General features: G+C 35.3%; 1 protein-coding gene across 1 annotated transcript in view; it reads left to right on the top strand.

Moving 5' to 3' along the window:
• LOC106718799 (unconventional myosin-XVIIIa) overlaps positions 1-18026 on the top strand; it is a 146215-nt gene that overhangs the window by 65269 nt on the left and 62920 nt on the right. Inside the window, exons 5-21 of the mRNA XM_045683188.1 lie at positions 608-790; positions 1727-1906; positions 2243-2367; positions 4374-4511; positions 4689-4832; positions 5164-5393; positions 5686-5836; positions 6142-6252; positions 6598-6727; positions 7460-7556; positions 7989-8112; positions 8370-8517; positions 8839-8939; positions 9136-9260; positions 9967-10142; positions 10314-10399; positions 10567-10708. Of these exons, the coding sequence (XP_045539144.1) occupies positions 608-790; positions 1727-1906; positions 2243-2367; positions 4374-4511; positions 4689-4832; positions 5164-5393; positions 5686-5836; positions 6142-6252; positions 6598-6727; positions 7460-7556; positions 7989-8112; positions 8370-8517; positions 8839-8939; positions 9136-9260; positions 9967-10142; positions 10314-10399; positions 10567-10708 (2391 nt within the window). The remainder of the gene's footprint in view (positions 1-607; positions 791-1726; positions 1907-2242; positions 2368-4373; positions 4512-4688; positions 4833-5163; positions 5394-5685; positions 5837-6141; positions 6253-6597; positions 6728-7459; positions 7557-7988; positions 8113-8369; positions 8518-8838; positions 8940-9135; positions 9261-9966; positions 10143-10313; positions 10400-10566; positions 10709-18026) is intronic.

Here is an 18026-nt window from a genome sequence, read left to right on the forward strand (position 1 = left end):
TATATGTTCATAACTTGTTTAATTTCTTAAGACATGTTACATGATATGAATATAATATTTAACGTCTTGTCTTTACATTTCTTAAGGATCTTCAATTATGTTAATATAAGTAGTTTGTAAAGACAATCCTATTATCACCACAACCCAGATTCTTTACAAGTTCACGTTGCCCTCATTTCACGAACAGTTTTGATTGGCACTTCATTAGCTTAACTTCGTGTTAATTTAAAACGGAAATAAAGTATGTTTATTTTTATTGTAATATGTACTGAAATTTGATATTGTACGATGAGTCCTTAGAAAATAGCATTAATAATAGCTAATATAAAATACCTAGAATTTGTAGCAAACTTTAAGTTTGTCAGAAAATTACAGAATCTACATTCTGGTCTCTCGATTTCCCTAGTGAACCTACGAACTAGGTAAAATCAGAAGGTGGGTTCGAATCCGCCATTGGACTGCTGTCGTGATTCACTTTCGATTACAGATTCAATCTCAGTGGATGATTAAAATATTCTACAATGTCGTGTCGTTTGCTTCAAAACACTTTCTACAAATATTAGTCTTTGATATTTGGATTTGATATCTAACATTGTTTTGTTTTCAGGCAAAGTCGGAAGAACAATTGGCGTGCGAGAAGGAATGGCTGGAAGCAGGTCACATGTGGCTGGCTCACCGCGGCGGCTTCACAGCCGTGGTGAGAGAGGGTGATGGCGATGCGGGCCGAGCTAAGGTCCGCGTGCTGCATACTGGCGAGACTCTCATGGTTGATGAAGACGATTTAGAAAAGGTTTGTTATAGTATCATAGTACCAAGATATCAAACTGGCTCTCTGAGAGCCGTTTAGTGTTTATTAAGGGCGACTGCTTAAGTGATAATACAAGTTGAGTGGGGTTACTACCCTTGTGGGGCGTCGCGGTGGCAAGCTCACGCGATCCCGTGGCGCCCCACACTATGGCCATGAGGGAACAAGGAGGTTTAGTGGGTATGCTCCCATTCGGGGAGAGAATCTCACATAACTCGCGTGTCTTCCCCGAGGCACGGAGTATGCATTAAGCATTCCTCCTTGGAAAAAAAAAAAAAAAAAAAAGGGTTACTACCCTTCCTCCATTAAATCAATTTTTCTTAAAACAAAAGGTTTGGAAGACCTCTGGAATGCACACTCATCAGACGAAATGCGGAATTATTCCAATTCTCGCCTGTCTCTTTGCGGTCGTAGTATTGCCAGTCCATTCGTGCAACAGATGTTGTTGTTGCTAGGGTCTACCACTATTAAAATGTGCATATGACGAAGTAACACAGATTGTGCAGGCGTAAATAAATTAAATAGAGCTATTTATGATTTTAAACTATGACCTCATGATGAAACGTGTATCAATAAATCAAATGATTACGAAAAACTGAGATCGATAGATGCTCTTTACGTAATAATTTCTTGTAATTTCGTCCAACTCGACCGGTTACTAAGTTAAATTTACTTACAAATGATGTGTTGCCGGTCATATTGCTACATTTTCCCCTATATGTTACATTAGTCGGCCGAAGATAAAATTTAAATATGAGAAACACCTTTGCGTGTAATGTTGAAGAAATCGTGTTTTTTTAACCAAGCGTTTTATGATTTACTAGTACACCGGATCTGTTTTTTTTCCCGTGAGTTAATTCGTAATATGTATGTTGAACAATTTCGATAATTTAGTTTATTATATCCATGTGTAATTTCCAGGCGAACCCACCTCAGTTGGAGCGGTGCGAAGACATAGCTTCTCTGCGTTGCCTGAACGAATGCGGCGCGTTGCACGTGCTGCGCTCGCGATACGCAGCTGGTCTGCCGCACGCTCGCGCCGGTCATGCGCTCCTGGTACTCGGACCGCCGAGGCGGACCGCACCGATATACACGGAAAAGGTATGTGTGTACGGATGTATGCGCCAATACTAAGATATGTTGAAGGGATGATATGAGTAGCGACCCTTCAGGGAGATATTTAATCAGCAGTGAATGTTCCAATAAACATGTTGTTACATTCCTTTTATGTTTCTGTAGAAACTAAACATTCCAGAAAGTTGAATTTTAACTGAATATATTCTTTATCGGACTATAAAAATGTTATATTTCAAGATGAGAAAAGAAAATAAGCCCCTTTCCAAAGTAGCAGAAACGCGAATGTGAATAGTAAGTTCTTAATTAAGTCTTAAGTAGTTACAAGTAAAGTAGTATTTAATAACTTCTTGTTATATCTAGGTGGCAGCCATGTTCCGCGGCTGCCGTGCAGATGACATGCCTCCTCATGTGTTCGCGGCAGCCCAGTCTGCGCACCGATGTATGCTGGCCTCAAGACGAGATCGCGCTATCGTATTTTTGGGAAGGTAAGCCATGTTTTTACAAAAGTCTAGAGTCGATTATAATTATTATTACTACTTAGACCTATCAGGGGGACGGAAACCTAGTGCGCTGTCCCTACTTAACTTGCATACGGACAGATCGTGATGACTAAGTAGTTGCAAACCAGAAAATGTTCGATGGTATAATATTAGTTTCTAAAGGTAACTTCGTCACAGTTTTCTTTGAATTTGACATTCGAAGACCTTTATTTTGTATCACTTGAATTGATAACGATGTCCTTTACTTTATTATCTTACAACCATTTCGTGCATTTACTTTTTTATTTTCAGTCCAACGATAAGGCTAAAGAATATTAATTTGTTAACCATGAAATTAAATTTCATTTAAATGTTGAGATAGCGGGTAAAATTCTAATAGGAAATATAGTTGAGTTTTTTTAAATTCTATTTTGTATCCATGACACAAAATAAATTTCATTTAAACATAAAAATAATGTCAAACAGTAAGAGTCAATAAATTATTATGTTCTGTCTGTAGTTGGATTAATATAAGTTAAAAGAGGAGCCGCTTGCCTTTGATGTTTAACAATGGCCGATAATCTTAAATCAAGAATGTGCTATTTTTAGGGCATCTCTATTTATATTATTCATTGTAACAAGAGAATATTGTTACAGAAAATGTAATCTTTAAATTCGTTGTAATAAATGAGTGTAGGGTGTTTGCAATAAATATAGACGCCAGCAATAATGTGTGTTGCATGATTTGGGCGGGTCGACCGGTGAAATACTACGATCACACAAGACAGGGTTGAAGTGGAAGCATTCCTCAGATGGATGTGCATGTCGGAGGCCTAAATTACTCCTCTTTCCTTTCTCACCCTCTTCTTAAAATTTAAGATTGTGAAGGGGAAGTTAATTTCATAGAAGAGGAGACGCGGACGCGAAATATTCTCTTTCTGTGCGTCCCCTTATTTGTCGATTAAAGGTAGGCAACGTATCTGCAATTGCGGATACTTGCTCGTAAAAAGTGTATTGTTAAATCTAGGTACGAAACATGTTTTATAATAAAGCACAGTTAATATCTTTTTTGTATTAAAAGTTAGTTAATATAATATTCATTAGTATACTGGTTTATTACGTGGTTGCATAAGTTCAAGGTTTCCACAACTAGCTCTATTGTCTATTGTTATTCAACACTCATTATGCAAAACCAGTTCCGACGGATGACAATATTTAAGAAAGTAATTTAAGAGGTTTCAATGCTAATAAAAAATACAGGTTTTTATAAATTTGGCAAACTATAAAACACATAAACTGATTGTAATTGAATCACATTTTCGATATTTTTGATTAAAAAAAAATATTTATTAAAATAACATCTAAATGTGCCATTTGCTTTGTGAATTTACGAAACCATGACTTGGTTATATGTTAAAAATATAGGATATATAACGTTAAACTGGATAGCTAGTAGAATATTGTTTTTCCTATGACGTCAACCAGCCTCCAATGAAAACTGGAACAAGAATAAATGACGTTTCATTTGTTTTACATGTACAATACTCAACAATACTTTAAGTATTGTTGGAGTACAATACTAGAATATTGTGTCAGTCACATCTATTGTATACAATTTTTCATTATAAAATACAACGAAAAATTGTGAAAACGAATAATTTTAATCTATTGAATTTGATAGTTAGAAATGAAGTAAGTTGTTAATCGAGAAATTTAGTTTTTCGATAACATTAAAAAAGATACGCCACAGCTTAAGGTATATCTTTTTTATAATATAAGTTGGCAAACAAGCCAGCGGTCACCTGAATATAAAAAATACTGAAGTGACCGGTACTCGTAGACATCCGCATTTGCAGATGCGTTCCCTACCTTTAACCAACGCAAATAAAATGCAATTTCCTAGTAAGCTAAAATTTCACAGGCTATTTAAGAACATATCCTATGTTGTTTTAAAATTTTACCTACTTTAGACAGTAGTTATGTTATATGTATATAATAATTCTAACTTTCAGGTCTGGTTCGGGGAAAACTTCAGCCATGCGCCACTGTGTATGGTACTTGGCAAGTGCGTATCCGGCACAAGGCTCGAAGCTCACGCCCGATAGGTTGAGTGCGGCTTTAGATGTTCTTCACGCATTCGGATCTAGTCGGTAAGATATTAAGAAGTAAATTATGAAATTAATTATTATACGACTTTTTATATAAAAGACTTTTTCAGTAAAATCTTTGTCTATTTTGACAATGTTGCGGAAGTTTTTTTTATGTGAAACTTTAACATTTGAGTTAAAATATGATTTTTTTGACCTTCAACAATTTTTTTCTTGCAGAACGAGTTCAAATCCTCACGCGTCTCGCTTCGTTTCGTTGACATCATTGGACTTTGACGGCGGCGGCGCGCTCGTGTCCGCGTCAGTGCAGACCTTGCTGCCTGATTTTAGACCTGGACAGTCGCCTCTAAGGGCTTTACACACGTAAGTCTTTATAAAACCTTTTTAGAATACGTATCGAATGACAACTCACTTATCAAAATCTGTTCAGTCGTTTACAAACCGTCCTGAGACAGAATTATCATTTTCAACTTGGAATTAAATTTATCAGCTCACTGTACGCCCTGCACTGAGGGGCTCGGAGCCTACCCCAAGTTAGGGGTGTTTAGGTCATAGTCAACCTCGCTGGCCCAGTGCGGGTTGTTTAACTTCACACGTATCTTTGAATTTGCCTGCAGACTGTAACACAGACTGCAGTTAAGAGCTTAATCCCTGAGCCACCGACGCTCTACTGAACCTATCATGTGTATTCTAGGTTATTCCACGGCAGCGACGGTCGTCTTCGTCGTGAGTTGCTGCTCGACCAAGCGCCGGTGAACGCTCCTAATCCATTCCTGACCAGCACAGACAAGGCAGAAGCACCCGCTGAGTTCTCTGCACTAAAGGAAGCCTTGCAAGCGCTCTCAGTCACAGAGCCCGAACAGACTGTAGTGTGGAAGATACTCGCTGCTATATGTCATTTAGGATGGTGTGGGGTTACAAAAGGTAAGTTTAACCTTGGTTTTGAAGATTGGTGGGAATAATTACATATAAATAATAATGTTTGTTATATTTTTTTACCAGAAACCAATCGATTCCGAACCATTTTAGCTTATCCGTGGTCGTTCTTAGTTACCATTTACGATCTATGTGTTTCAAATTTACCCGTTCTGAAGATCAAAAAACATGATCGGATTATATGTTTTCGGATTGATCTCAAGGAATTATCTGAAATATTACTTTCCTACATTTAGTTAAGCGTTTATATAATAATAAAACAATGTTGTGTTGTGTACAGCGAATGCTGGTTCCGGGTTGAAGTACCAGTTCGGCAGCAGTGGGTGTGCGAGCCGCGCGGCGCGCTTGCTGGGTGTGGCTGTGGACGAGCTGTCACGAGCTGTGTTCGCTCCCCCCGCGCCCACATCGCCGCAGACCGCCACCGCACTTAGGTATATCTTGTTCTAATCCAAAGTCTTAACAAAAAATGATTAATTTAACTTATAAGCCATTATAAAAGCCAGAATAATATTAACTACCGTTAGACTACAACATAACTTCAATATAATACAGTTGAATCTGCAAGCGAGAACTGGATAACCGTGAGTTATTGTCTAGTCCCGACGGACAACCTCCGTAAGCGGGAAAAATATCACTGTCCCTTGGACTCTCGTTTATCCAGGTTCGACTGTACATTTCAGGAAAAATATCAATATGTTTTACTCCTGTAAATGTAGATTTTGTTCCCTTTTTTTAGGACTCCTTCACCATCCAGCGATAGAGAGGTCCCCGGCTCCGAAGCATTGGATGCCTTCGTCACTGGCTTGTACAATGAAACTTTCAACGTCGTTGCGGCTCTCGTTAACAGGTTTGTTAAATATTTTACTAATATTATAAATGCGAATGTTTCGATGCGTGGATGGATGGATGGATGATTGTTTGTTATTAGATATTTTAACAGCTCAGGGGATCTTGCTAAAATTTGGTAGACGGAGTCGCAGGTGACAGCTAGTTCTTAATATGACTAGAGTACAATCGTAAGGACTTGTTTTTCCGTTCTGATATAAGCGTGTTAGTGCTTTGGTCACAATATTTCTAGCTAAACTACAGAGTCTAACAACAGCAGTGTTAAAAATCTAAAGTCTAGTCTAAGTAAAGATACAAAAATAAGTTAAATTCCTTTTTTTTACAGTATATTAATGTTTATTTTTAGGAGTCTGTCGACATCTGCGAGGACGTCAGCGTCCATCTTGCTGCTAGACACACCCGGTGCAGACAACCCGATGTGTGCAGGACAACAGAACGGGGCGCCTCTCTCCAAACTGCTGTCTAATTATTTACAGGTCATTATTACATTTAGTTTTTATATTTATAATTAAAATTAATCATATAGTAACCATGAAAGACGGTAATTGAAGTACTCTATACGAGAATTTCAGAATTACTTTTTTTTAGGACCATTTATGTTGTTTAGTAAGAATTTATCTAGAGACTTGGTTTTCCTAGAGTTCTGGGTTACAATAAATTAATGTGTTTGAAAATCTTGGTAACAAGCCTTAAATAAATGACTGTCTTATTGTTGGTTTCTGAGACCTTAAAGTCATAATAATAGAGGGATGATGGTGTGTTTCATACAAGGATTTTGGCTTTCGAAACTAAATATATCTTACTATAATCTATATATACAAAAGAAAGTCGTGTTAGTTAAACTATTTATAACTCAAGAACGGCTGAATCGATTTGACTGAAAATTGGTGGGCAGGTAGCTTAGAACCAGGAAACGGACATAGGATAATTTTTACCCCGTTTTCTATTTATTTTTTATTCCGCGCGGACGGAGTCGCGGGTAAAAGCTAGTAATATTATAAATACGAATGTTTTGATAGATAAATGTTTGTTAGAAGCTTTCTCCAGAATGTCTTCATGGATGAAATTTGGTATATATAGATTACGGTCTGGAAACATAAGCTACTTACTAAGTTTTTTTAAAGTTAGTGATTACATAACCGCAATATATACTCGAATAAGACGTCAATTTTTTTTATGAAATTTAAACGTGTTTATTAAATTTACAGGAACGCTTACAAGCGGTATTCCATGACGCCATGCTTGTTGCACCAAGAGAGAGATACGCACAGGAGGGTATCACTCTAGACGATGGCTCTGAAGAAGGTATGTTGTCAAATAATTGTCCGTGTCTTTTTTTTGTGACTGAGTACTTATTGTTTGCCTTGAAGAGGCATTTAAAGTTTCACCGGGCTTGAGGTGGCCGGGCGCAGATGACACTGAGCCTAAACCTCATTTAAGAGTAACTGGCCTCGAAATCTCCCTCAGGGGCCTCGGCTTTAGCTGTTACTTCATTATTGTTACTGGATTGGATTGTTCGTGTCGTGAAATAAAAGCTATATAATAGTTAAAAAGTGAAATCACTAATGTATTAGCTTTTGACCTTCGAACAGATCCAATTAAATTGCGGTTTTTGATTTTTTTTTTAATTAACGTTAATTAATTCCATAAGAATTTGTTTTGCCTACCTACAATATTCCATTTCAGATGCAGAAATAAATCACAAATTAAATATTAATAATTTTGTTATTGCTTCAGATTGGTTATCGGAGACAGTAAATCCCGGACCGATGGTGGAGTTATTGGACAAGTCACCGCAGAACTCTATTGTGCGCAGTTCACAAGCTGATCTGAGAGATTGCGATAGACGGGGATTGTTATGGTAAAGTTAAAGCTATCCAGAATACTTTACTAACATACTCACATTCGCTAATTATTCAATAAGGACTACCCTTAGGGTAGTTTTAATATGACAAATCTGTGTGTGACGATTAGAAAGTTACGAGTTAGCAAATTATTGCCAAGATTATCAATTCCGGTTTCTTTATTCTTTAACCGTCATTTTAATTTATACTAACATATACTAATGCAGGTTTTTTATAGTAAAAAATCCCACTAAAATTTATATTATTTGTGCAGGCTTTTAGATGAGGAATCGATGTACCCCGGCTCGTCAGATGACTCCTTCCTGGAGCGTGCGCTGACACACTACGGACCTCCTCATCATACGCACTATCTCATTAAGAAGGCTCCTCATGCTAGACAGTTTTTATTACAACATTTACAGGTAAATATTTACTACCTGACTAATTTCACATACTTATCTAGGCTTAGTACAGTACAGTACAGTTACAGAAGATGAAGTCAGGTTCTTTCTTTATCTACACTTATGAAGTGGAAAGATTTGTAGTTTTATATGTGACGAATAAACTCAAAAACTACTGGACCCATTTCAAAAATTCTACTTTCATTAGTAAGGTATACTATCACTGAGTAACATAGGCTGTATTTATTACTATTGTTTTTTTGATTTTATACTGTTTTCATTTTTTCTGGAACCCTCCCATAAGTGTCAGCTTTGAAAGAAATCGTTTTTTTTTTTTTATAGGGCACTAATCCCGTGCTATACGATGTAACCGGATGGGTGAAAGCCAGCCGAGAGAATCCAGTTACGAAGAAAGCTCATACACTCCTGCAGGAAAGTCAAAAGTATATGTGAATTCCAATATTTTTACATTTATATATTCTGATCTATGTCACCAAATATCATAAATTCTTGATTCCCTCAAACTATTTTCCTTTAATTTAATTTAAATTTCAATTAATTTCTGAAGTTCAAAGTTATTTTATTTAGTGCTTAATTAATATTGTAAATGTGTGTTGAACATGGTAACATTGTCCGCAGTGAGGATATAGGTCGTCTATCGTCGTGGTCTCGTGGCGCGTGCGGTGTGGGGGCGTGGTCAGCCGCAGTGGGTGACGCCTCCACTCTACGTCGCGCCTCCTCTATACGACGCACGCTTACTTCTGGTGAGAATTTGAATATTAATTAACCAATGCACTGTCTTGATAGAGTCACTCAAGGCTATCTGAACCGTTGGACGTTATTTTTTTATAACACAAGGTGGCAAACGAGCAAGCGGCCACATGAATTCGCCGAAATGGCGAAGCAACCGCTGCCCATAGACATTCGCAATTGAAAATGCGTTGCCTACCCCCAATCGACGAAGGAGGAGATGCACAAAAAGGGAATATTTAACCTTCCTATGCATCTCCTCCTCCATCAAATCCACATCCCCTTCTCATCCTTTCCTTATAAGAAAAGGGTGGAAAGGGAAAGAGGACTAAAATTAGGCCTCCGGCACCACACTCATCAGACGAAACGCGGAACGTAAGTCAAATTAGGACAAATTACTAGCCCCCCCCCCTTTCAACGTCAAAAATTTTCACTAGATCATCTTTGTACTGTAGTTGTGTCATTTTTTCTCTTATGTATTTTTCTATGTCTAGGTTTCTTACAGAACTAATCGCGATAGCAGCGCCTCTCATCAGTTCATATATTGCTTGGCTTTAACTTGACAAAATATCAATAATAATGATTGTTGTCGAACAGGAAACTTGCTTCAAAATTGTATTATTACAGAATCTATTGGGATGATGGAATAAAAAATTGTGTATTGTGATTCTTTGGACAAATTTGATTATATTCTTTAAATATTTGATGGTTATATAACAGGTACAGCAGGTATGAAGCGTCGCTCGACAGCACTGCAAGCAAAGTTCGTAGCCGATGGTGTAGTGGACACATTACGTCGCTGTGGTGCTGGCGGTGTGCAGTTCGTGTGCTGTTTGCTCACCAACCAGCCCACTGATACTAACGATGATGTTAATGTGCCGTTACTACGCTCACAGGTAACAATTATTTGTTTATTAGTCTTGAGTAAGATGACGTTGTAGTTGGAGTTGCCATTTTTGCGTTCGACAATTAAACGTACATAGTTTTTGGTTTCCATTTATAACTCATTGTTTTTAAAATGTTTTTTTTTTAATTCTGGAGTAACTATTTTTAAATTAATTTTATAGTTCCGTGGCTTTCAACTACTCGACGCGGCCAGACTCTACAAACAAGGATTCCCCGAACACATGCCGCTTTCAGAATTCGCAAGAAGGTAAGCGGACTGGACTATTTCATTTCTTCAAGCTAAAATAAACTCATCAACAATGAATAACCTGACCAAAACTCTTTCTTTTTAAATATATAAGCAGATATTTCAAATCTACTAATTAAATTTCTGGCCATATCCTCTATCATTAGCCCGATCTTTTCTGTCTTAAGATATCGTCTCCTGGCCACATCAGAGAGTGAAACCCAAGAGAACGGTCAGCAGACCGCGGCGCTATCAGACAGGCAGATCGTCGACGATATGCTGCTAGCGCTGGACCTCGACGTCACCAGCTACCGCCTCGGATTGACACAGGTAAGTCACTTTGACAGATGACAGGTGACAAGTGACAGCTACACAATATGGCCGCCGCGCTGACAGGTAAGTATTACTTTGACATTTCGAAATTGTCTTTGGTGAAAATAACTATTGTAATTTTTTTCAATGTATTAGCAATAATGTATTATTCATTTTTCTGCAACTGTTCAGACATTTAGCTATCTCGATTATTCTCGATTTACTTAAAGATATATGCTTTTTTTGGAACGAAGTTCCTTATCGCGCGTTGTGAAAGGGGGCTAGACGGAAAAAATTCTTACGAAAAGTTGTCACGACACTTTTTGCTATAGTAAGTATGTTAACGACGAATGAGCGCTACTTCACCATGGCAACGACGTGACAATATATAACGAAAATTCATAGAAATAAAATGTACTTCTTGTGAAGACTTAAGTTTTTTATTCATAGAATAATCATTGGTTCCTTCACTAATTAATTGAAAGGAACTTCGTTCCATCCGGGTGTCCCTTGACACCTCTCAAGTTTTTTTTAACACGAAACGCTTATTTAAGTAAGTCTTTATAAGCTATAAAGAACTTATTACTAAACGCATCTAGCCTCGAAATAATTGGAAAATAACCATGCAAGTTTCACTTTCCCTTGATAATTTCCGTAGCAACGAGTTTTAGTCGACAAGTATTAAATACGTGTTATTTATCCACACCGAAACTTGTATTAAACTTGTCGACTTGTCTTCCCCTTCCTAATCTTTCCTTATTAAGAAAGGATGTGAAGGGGAAGTGGATTTGGTGGAAGAGGGGACGCATAGGAAGGGGAAATGTCCTCTTTCTGTGCGACCCCCTTCTCTGTTGATTAAAGGTAGGCAATGCATCTGCATTTGCGTATGCCTCCCGGTCGCTCGGTCCCCTCGCTATTTCGGCGAATTCAGGTGACCGTTTTCTCGTTTGCCACCTTTTCATATAAAAAAAGTGTCTTCGTTCTTCCAAAGACATTAAGAAGGATGACAATATGTTTTTATACAAGTGTTTATACAGTGGAAACTCACGGTAAGATCAGACAACAAAATGTACATCGTCATAACGTGTCCGTAATGTGAAATTAAATGTTACGTATTGCGTAAGGCCGTATAACTTATCTCACTATGCCTATGAAATGAAAGTGGGCTACGAGTAATAGTATGATTATAGGAAATTGTGAGAAAAGTAATTTGAATGTACGACATTTAATAATTCCCTGATATTAAGGTAATGAGGATAATTTCAACTTTAGACATGGCATGCTTGTTTTGCCCTTTTTTCAACAGTTTTATTCTTCACGCAATGAAAAATGTAGTTGGAATACGCCTTAACCTTATTATCGAACTATGTAGTTCAAAAATATATGCGAGAACGCACTATTAGCCGTTTGGCGATGACTCGATGACCCACGCTCATTTGCTCAGTGCCTTTAATTAAAACGTGACGTCATGAAAACATCGGCAAAGCTTTTTCGCAAGAATAATATAAACAATTCATCTCTTACCTAGTCTTTATGCACTTGATAAAAGACACGTGTATAGCCTTAAATATTTTTTTGTCATAATACGAGCTGTGATTTATAGCTAAAATATAATGATAAATTTCATTCCTTCGTAGATATTGATTTGGAATTTTAACTATCTTGTGTCCCACAAATACAAAACTAGTCGCCCCCGAATAGAGGTCGAATTTGCATACGAAAATAATAACTTCATATAGTTAACCGTTTTAAAGCAGAAGAAAGTTACGAGTACATGTTTGAAATAATAATTGTAGGCTTATACCAGATTTTAAGATTAATAACTCAAAAATCATTGAAAAACTACAATTTACGCTTTAACTTGTAAATTCCAATATATTTCTGGTAAAACATCTTTTCTTATACCAATTTTCACGAGATCACTTTGTTTTGTCTCAAGAGATAAAAATAATGTCAATTTTCATAAGATTTTTTATTATTACTAGCTGTCGCCCGCGACTCCGTCTGCGCGCTGTTAAAAAAAAACTTAATAGGGGTATGAAAAATAGATGTTGGCCGATTCTCAGACCTACTCAATATGCTCACAAAATTTCATGAGAATCGGTCAAGCCGTTTCGGAGGAGTACGGGAACGAACATTGTGACACGAGAATCTATATATATAAAAGAAAGTTGTGTTAGTTACACCATTTATAACTCAAGAACGGCTGAATCGATTTGACTGAAAATTGGTGGGCAGGTAGCTTAGGACCAGGAAAAGGACATAGGATAATTTTTACCCCGTTTTCTATTTTTTTTTTATTCCGCGCGGACGGAGTCGCGGGTAAAAGCTAGTTTTATATATAAAAAGAGTCAAAAAATGCAACTACGATTATTTTTGCTAATCATAGCTCTTATCTTAAATAATTTGTTATTGGCCCAATCATTTAACGAAATTTATTGAAAACTTTCATCCTATCATTTAGAGATATAATACCCACTTATATTCTTAATTAGCGTGAACGCTTCAACCGGTTTATTTTGACCTTTCAATCCTACGACCTTTTAATCTTTACTAAACCTAATGTAATGTAACCTATCTAATGTAAATTCCCTTAGGCTATAGACAAAATTATGATGAAAATAATATTTTATTTTCGAAATTAAAAAGCTGGACATGACACATATAATGTTTTTTTTTATTTTATGTTAAATAATAAATAACCCGTGACGGATTATTTATTATTATTATAATCAACATTTAAATTTGAAGAGTACGTTACCGACAAATAAAATAGTTTATCATAAAAGTAACCGACAACTTATTTAGATTATTGAATATCGTAAGTCGAAAGCCGTGTTAGGTAACTTGGTATTTAGCGTATGTGTAAATTTTATTATAGCTTGCGTTATTCACTGCCCTTTATTTTGTTTGTAAACATAACTTTCTAACCAATTAAACTTTTACAAAAGGGGTTTTAAAATATCCGAACAAAGCGCAAAAAAGTCAAAGGTGATATAACTTTTTACAACTCTTTTTTTTTATGGCGTTCTATATTGCCAGTTGTAAAAAAGTGTTAATTTCGATAATTATTTCGGCCAATGAAGAATACAAATGCGTACTATTGATATAGTATAAATAAAGCGAGTTGATTGGTGAAAGTATCTTACATAACAATTATTATCTAGAGATATACTCATCTAACGTTTCTTGATACTCGAGGAAAGGAGACACGATTAAACAATTTATTTTTCTTTCATATTAACTTGCTTATCACATTTATTTATCTTTAAAAATTACGATGTTTTCATCATTATGCGATGTTTTAACGGTTTATAATCATTTAAATGTAAAGACTATTTAATAAACGAAACATGACAAAGTACATTTTGCGAGTAAAAAAAGTCAAATTTGATTTAGCCTATTGTCAAGGCCAATAATATAAAATACCATAAAAACTACTATCCAGTTAGACTTGTGTTCCAAAAATAAAAAAAAATCATGGATTAACTACTATAAAGTTAACAGCTCGTCATTTTTTACACAAAATGTATCTTAATTACTCCATTGTGTAACATCAAGTGTCTAAGTGTACAGGAATATCAAGTATCAACTCATTGTAGTCGTAGTAGTCGATACACGGTCAGTTCAAAAACGTACAAAAAGCGATATTTATGTAAGAGTACGTAACGAGTTGCGTAAATTACGTGTACCTCGGAACAGGCCTCCCAGTGACCTTATTCCTTACCTTTGTAGTGTCGAGGTAAGTGTCACTCGTCCCCGTTAGCCATGTACTGCGCTGTGATGGTAAAAGTTCAAGAGGCTATGTTGAATCATGTTCCGTTGTTACATAAAAAAGTACATTAAAAAAGTCAATCGTGTTTGTTGTGATGAATGGACCAAAACATATTGTGGGGATATGTCTAATCGTGGGTTTCTAAGACCAAATTCACGCTTTAAAACATATTGTTATCTCTGTTATATGAAAGATAATATTATTTAAATAACGATATTTTATACTGAGATTTTGGTCTCAGAAACCAACGGTAAGTGTCTCTGGCTGTTAGTAAAAGGAACGTGATGCACCTTAATATTTGAATACGTATTACATGTTTATCTTAAAAACCAATAAAAGAAAAAAAATACTTTTTTTTTTGCAAATCACGAGTTTCTCTTTTTAACCTTGTACGATACATAAAAAGAATAATGTTTTTAATGAAATATACGATAACTTTAAGTGGATCGTAAATTAATTGTTTTTATATGTATTTACTTATCGAAGTTGCTTTCGGTTCATTATTTTGTTGAATCTGGTTCACTTCAACTTCATATCGCACTTGATCAGGTCTCATTAAAACGGAATCGGTCCGTTTTGCTTTGAGAGACTTCAATAAATTTATTTGTAATTACGAGGTGAAATGGAACTCTGGTTTGTTTATAGGTACTAGTGGTTTTGAGTGCGTCCAGATTCCGAATTTAATTAAGATCAGATGAAAGGTTAAGTGGCCTTTATGATGCATAATTATAACAGTTTTTTTCAAGATAAATATAATAAATAATACATAATTAACTAGTATTGAAAAAGTATATGAATAAAATCTGAAATTTACAAACAATTGCACATGTTTACTTAAAACACTTGTATTACTCTATATAACTCTATATTGTTTATGGTCGTTAGTTAAAATGTTGGCAAGAAATAATAAATTATAAAGGTTTTGATATATTGTAGCGTTCATTAAACAATTTAATTAAAAAAAAAAGAAATTATCTATAGACAGTTATATAAATTGCTAATAATTATTACGTTCTATCCCACGGTTGTATCTATCAACATGATTCGATGCTTCCACTATAATTTGATTTTGTCAGGCTCTATTCATATCGATTACACGTTATTTGTTCTATAGATGAACTGTAGAGTATTAATAGACCATTTGAACTATCTTTATAGTTTAGAATAATAGTTTTTTTTATTGCCATTTAATATGTCGAGTTGAATAAAGAAGTTATTGTGTTGTTCGATTGCTTTTTGATTTTAACCAGAAAGGCTTTTTATATTAACCTTTAAATAAGCCTTTAAGCAGTTTTTTTTAACTGTCAGTCAATCAAGACTTTACAGCTACAGTATGAAGATACAATGAGAAAATTTGACAATGTGTGTATGGATGTATTGTAGGATGTTGTCAACTTTTACTCATTAAACTAAATAATTCTTAGAATTGAGTTGAGTGGAATTACAATATGTTGTTTTACCGGTTTATAGTTAACTTTTATAGTATACTTTATAAACATCAGGTATTTTTTACAAAATAACAACAATATTGAACTGACTGAACGATCATGAGATTTTACAAACAACGTTTGTTTTGTTTGAATTTCTTACTTGAATCTTATAAATGAAAAGTTTTATTTCCCGTCAGTTATAAATTATTAAACACTGCGTTATCATTAGAGGCCATCTAAGCCATCAATATTTTAAACCGTGCAATAAAATGCCATTTTTCTTCTCCAAAACTAAACGCACGTATCAAAACTAGTTTGAAAGTATTACGGGGCCGTAAAGATATCATGTTGTCTGTCGACTTTTATAAAATTCTAATGAACGTTAATAATTTTTAATTAAATGTAGTTCCGGTTATACTGGAGTTGTAGTATGCTATATGAATATTAATGTACCTTGACCCAAAATAAGTTTTATATTTGTTTAAACTCTAGTATAAATATGTATTGAAATATACATATTTAGAAATGTTTGTTATTTTTTGCATGACCATCAGACAACATATATAGTCAATTTAAATGGAATTGAAATTAATTTAAATACCAGCTGTCGTCCGCGACAGCTTAATTGTGAGTTCTAACAGGCTACATCTACAACTATGCTAAATTTCAGCGAGATCCATGCAGTCGTTGTGGAGATACCTTCTAATAAACATCCAACCATCCATCCATCTAAACATTCGCATTTATAATATTAGTAAGATTTTACCGTCTGATAATGTAATTTATTTTGGAAAGTTTTAGTGTTTTGATGATATAAATAAGTCTGTTTTTAATTTGTTTACAATTACAACTTTATAAAGTTAAAATTGTTAAGAACGGTTTGTTACAATATCTAGTCTGTTATAGTATGTCTTTAGTATCCTATTCACACGATTCGGCAGTGGAGACACGTTGGGTGGGTTACGTTGAAGGAAAACATCGTGATGCAACCTGCACATATCTGAGAAGAAATTCAATGATATGTGTGAAGTCAACCAAGCCGTACTGGGCATGCGTGGTTGACTATGGCCTAGTCACCCCTAATTCTTAGGGTAGGCTCCGAGCCCCTCAGTGGGGACGTATAGTGAGCTGATGATGATGATGATAATCGGACACTTTTAAGGCGCTCAAATAGCTTACTTTCTGTGAAACTGTACCTGTTTCTTTGAATATTGTGTGGCCCGAGACTTAAAAATTATGAGGTGATAATATTTTTATATTTTTAGCTCCATTTTAGACTGTGTAATTCGATACTTTGAAATGAATCGCGATTAAAATCGGACCCGATTCTAGGGAAAGTATGAAAAGGAGAGTGAAAGTTGTTTCGATTAATTATTTTGGTAATTAGCGACTACATGTGGAGTATACGAGATTGTAGAATTTTCTCTCTCTCTTTTTCAGTATTTTTATCTTTTACTGCTATCTGAGATCGTTTGTTTACTTTTTTAAAGTTAATTGAATTTTCACTTTGTAAAATGTTTTGAAATGTTATTTTTGAGCACTGGCAATTTCATTCCTTTTTTCGTACATTTTTATAGTTTTCTTATGTTCTTTGAATTTCCAAATTTAGTCCGTTGTTCCTTTAAGATTCAATTTGACTAAATTTTATCATTTTTAAGGTTCAGACTTATACTCGTATATCGTGTTAATGTTGAAAGTAAAAAAATAAAATCCTTAAATTTGCATTGTAACGCACAATCTGGTTTTAATGTATGCCTCAAAATTGTGCCTGTGGTTTTATTTTGTGCAATAAACATTTTATCGTACTTTCATCCACGACATTCTCTCATTTTTACTTTAAAATATGATATCAAATTTAAAATAAAATAATAGAATCCGTTCAGCTTACAAAAGCTGTAAGGTTACTATTTCATACTTACGCATTAATCCTGTCCCATATTTATTAATCTGTCTCAACTGTTGGCACTAGGGGAAAGAAGGTAGGCAATCTAATTATCTTACTAATATTGTAAATGCGAATGGATGGATGGATGTTTATTTGAAGGTATCTCGGGATCGGCCCAACGGATCTTGCTGAAATTTGGCACACATGTACATAGTCTGGAAGAACACATAAGGGGACGTATGACGT

This window comes from Papilio machaon, chromosome 21, assembly GCF_912999745.1.
Source record: "Papilio machaon chromosome 21, ilPapMach1.1, whole genome shotgun sequence".
Classification (NCBI taxonomy): domain Eukaryota; kingdom Metazoa; phylum Arthropoda; class Insecta; order Lepidoptera; family Papilionidae; genus Papilio; species Papilio machaon.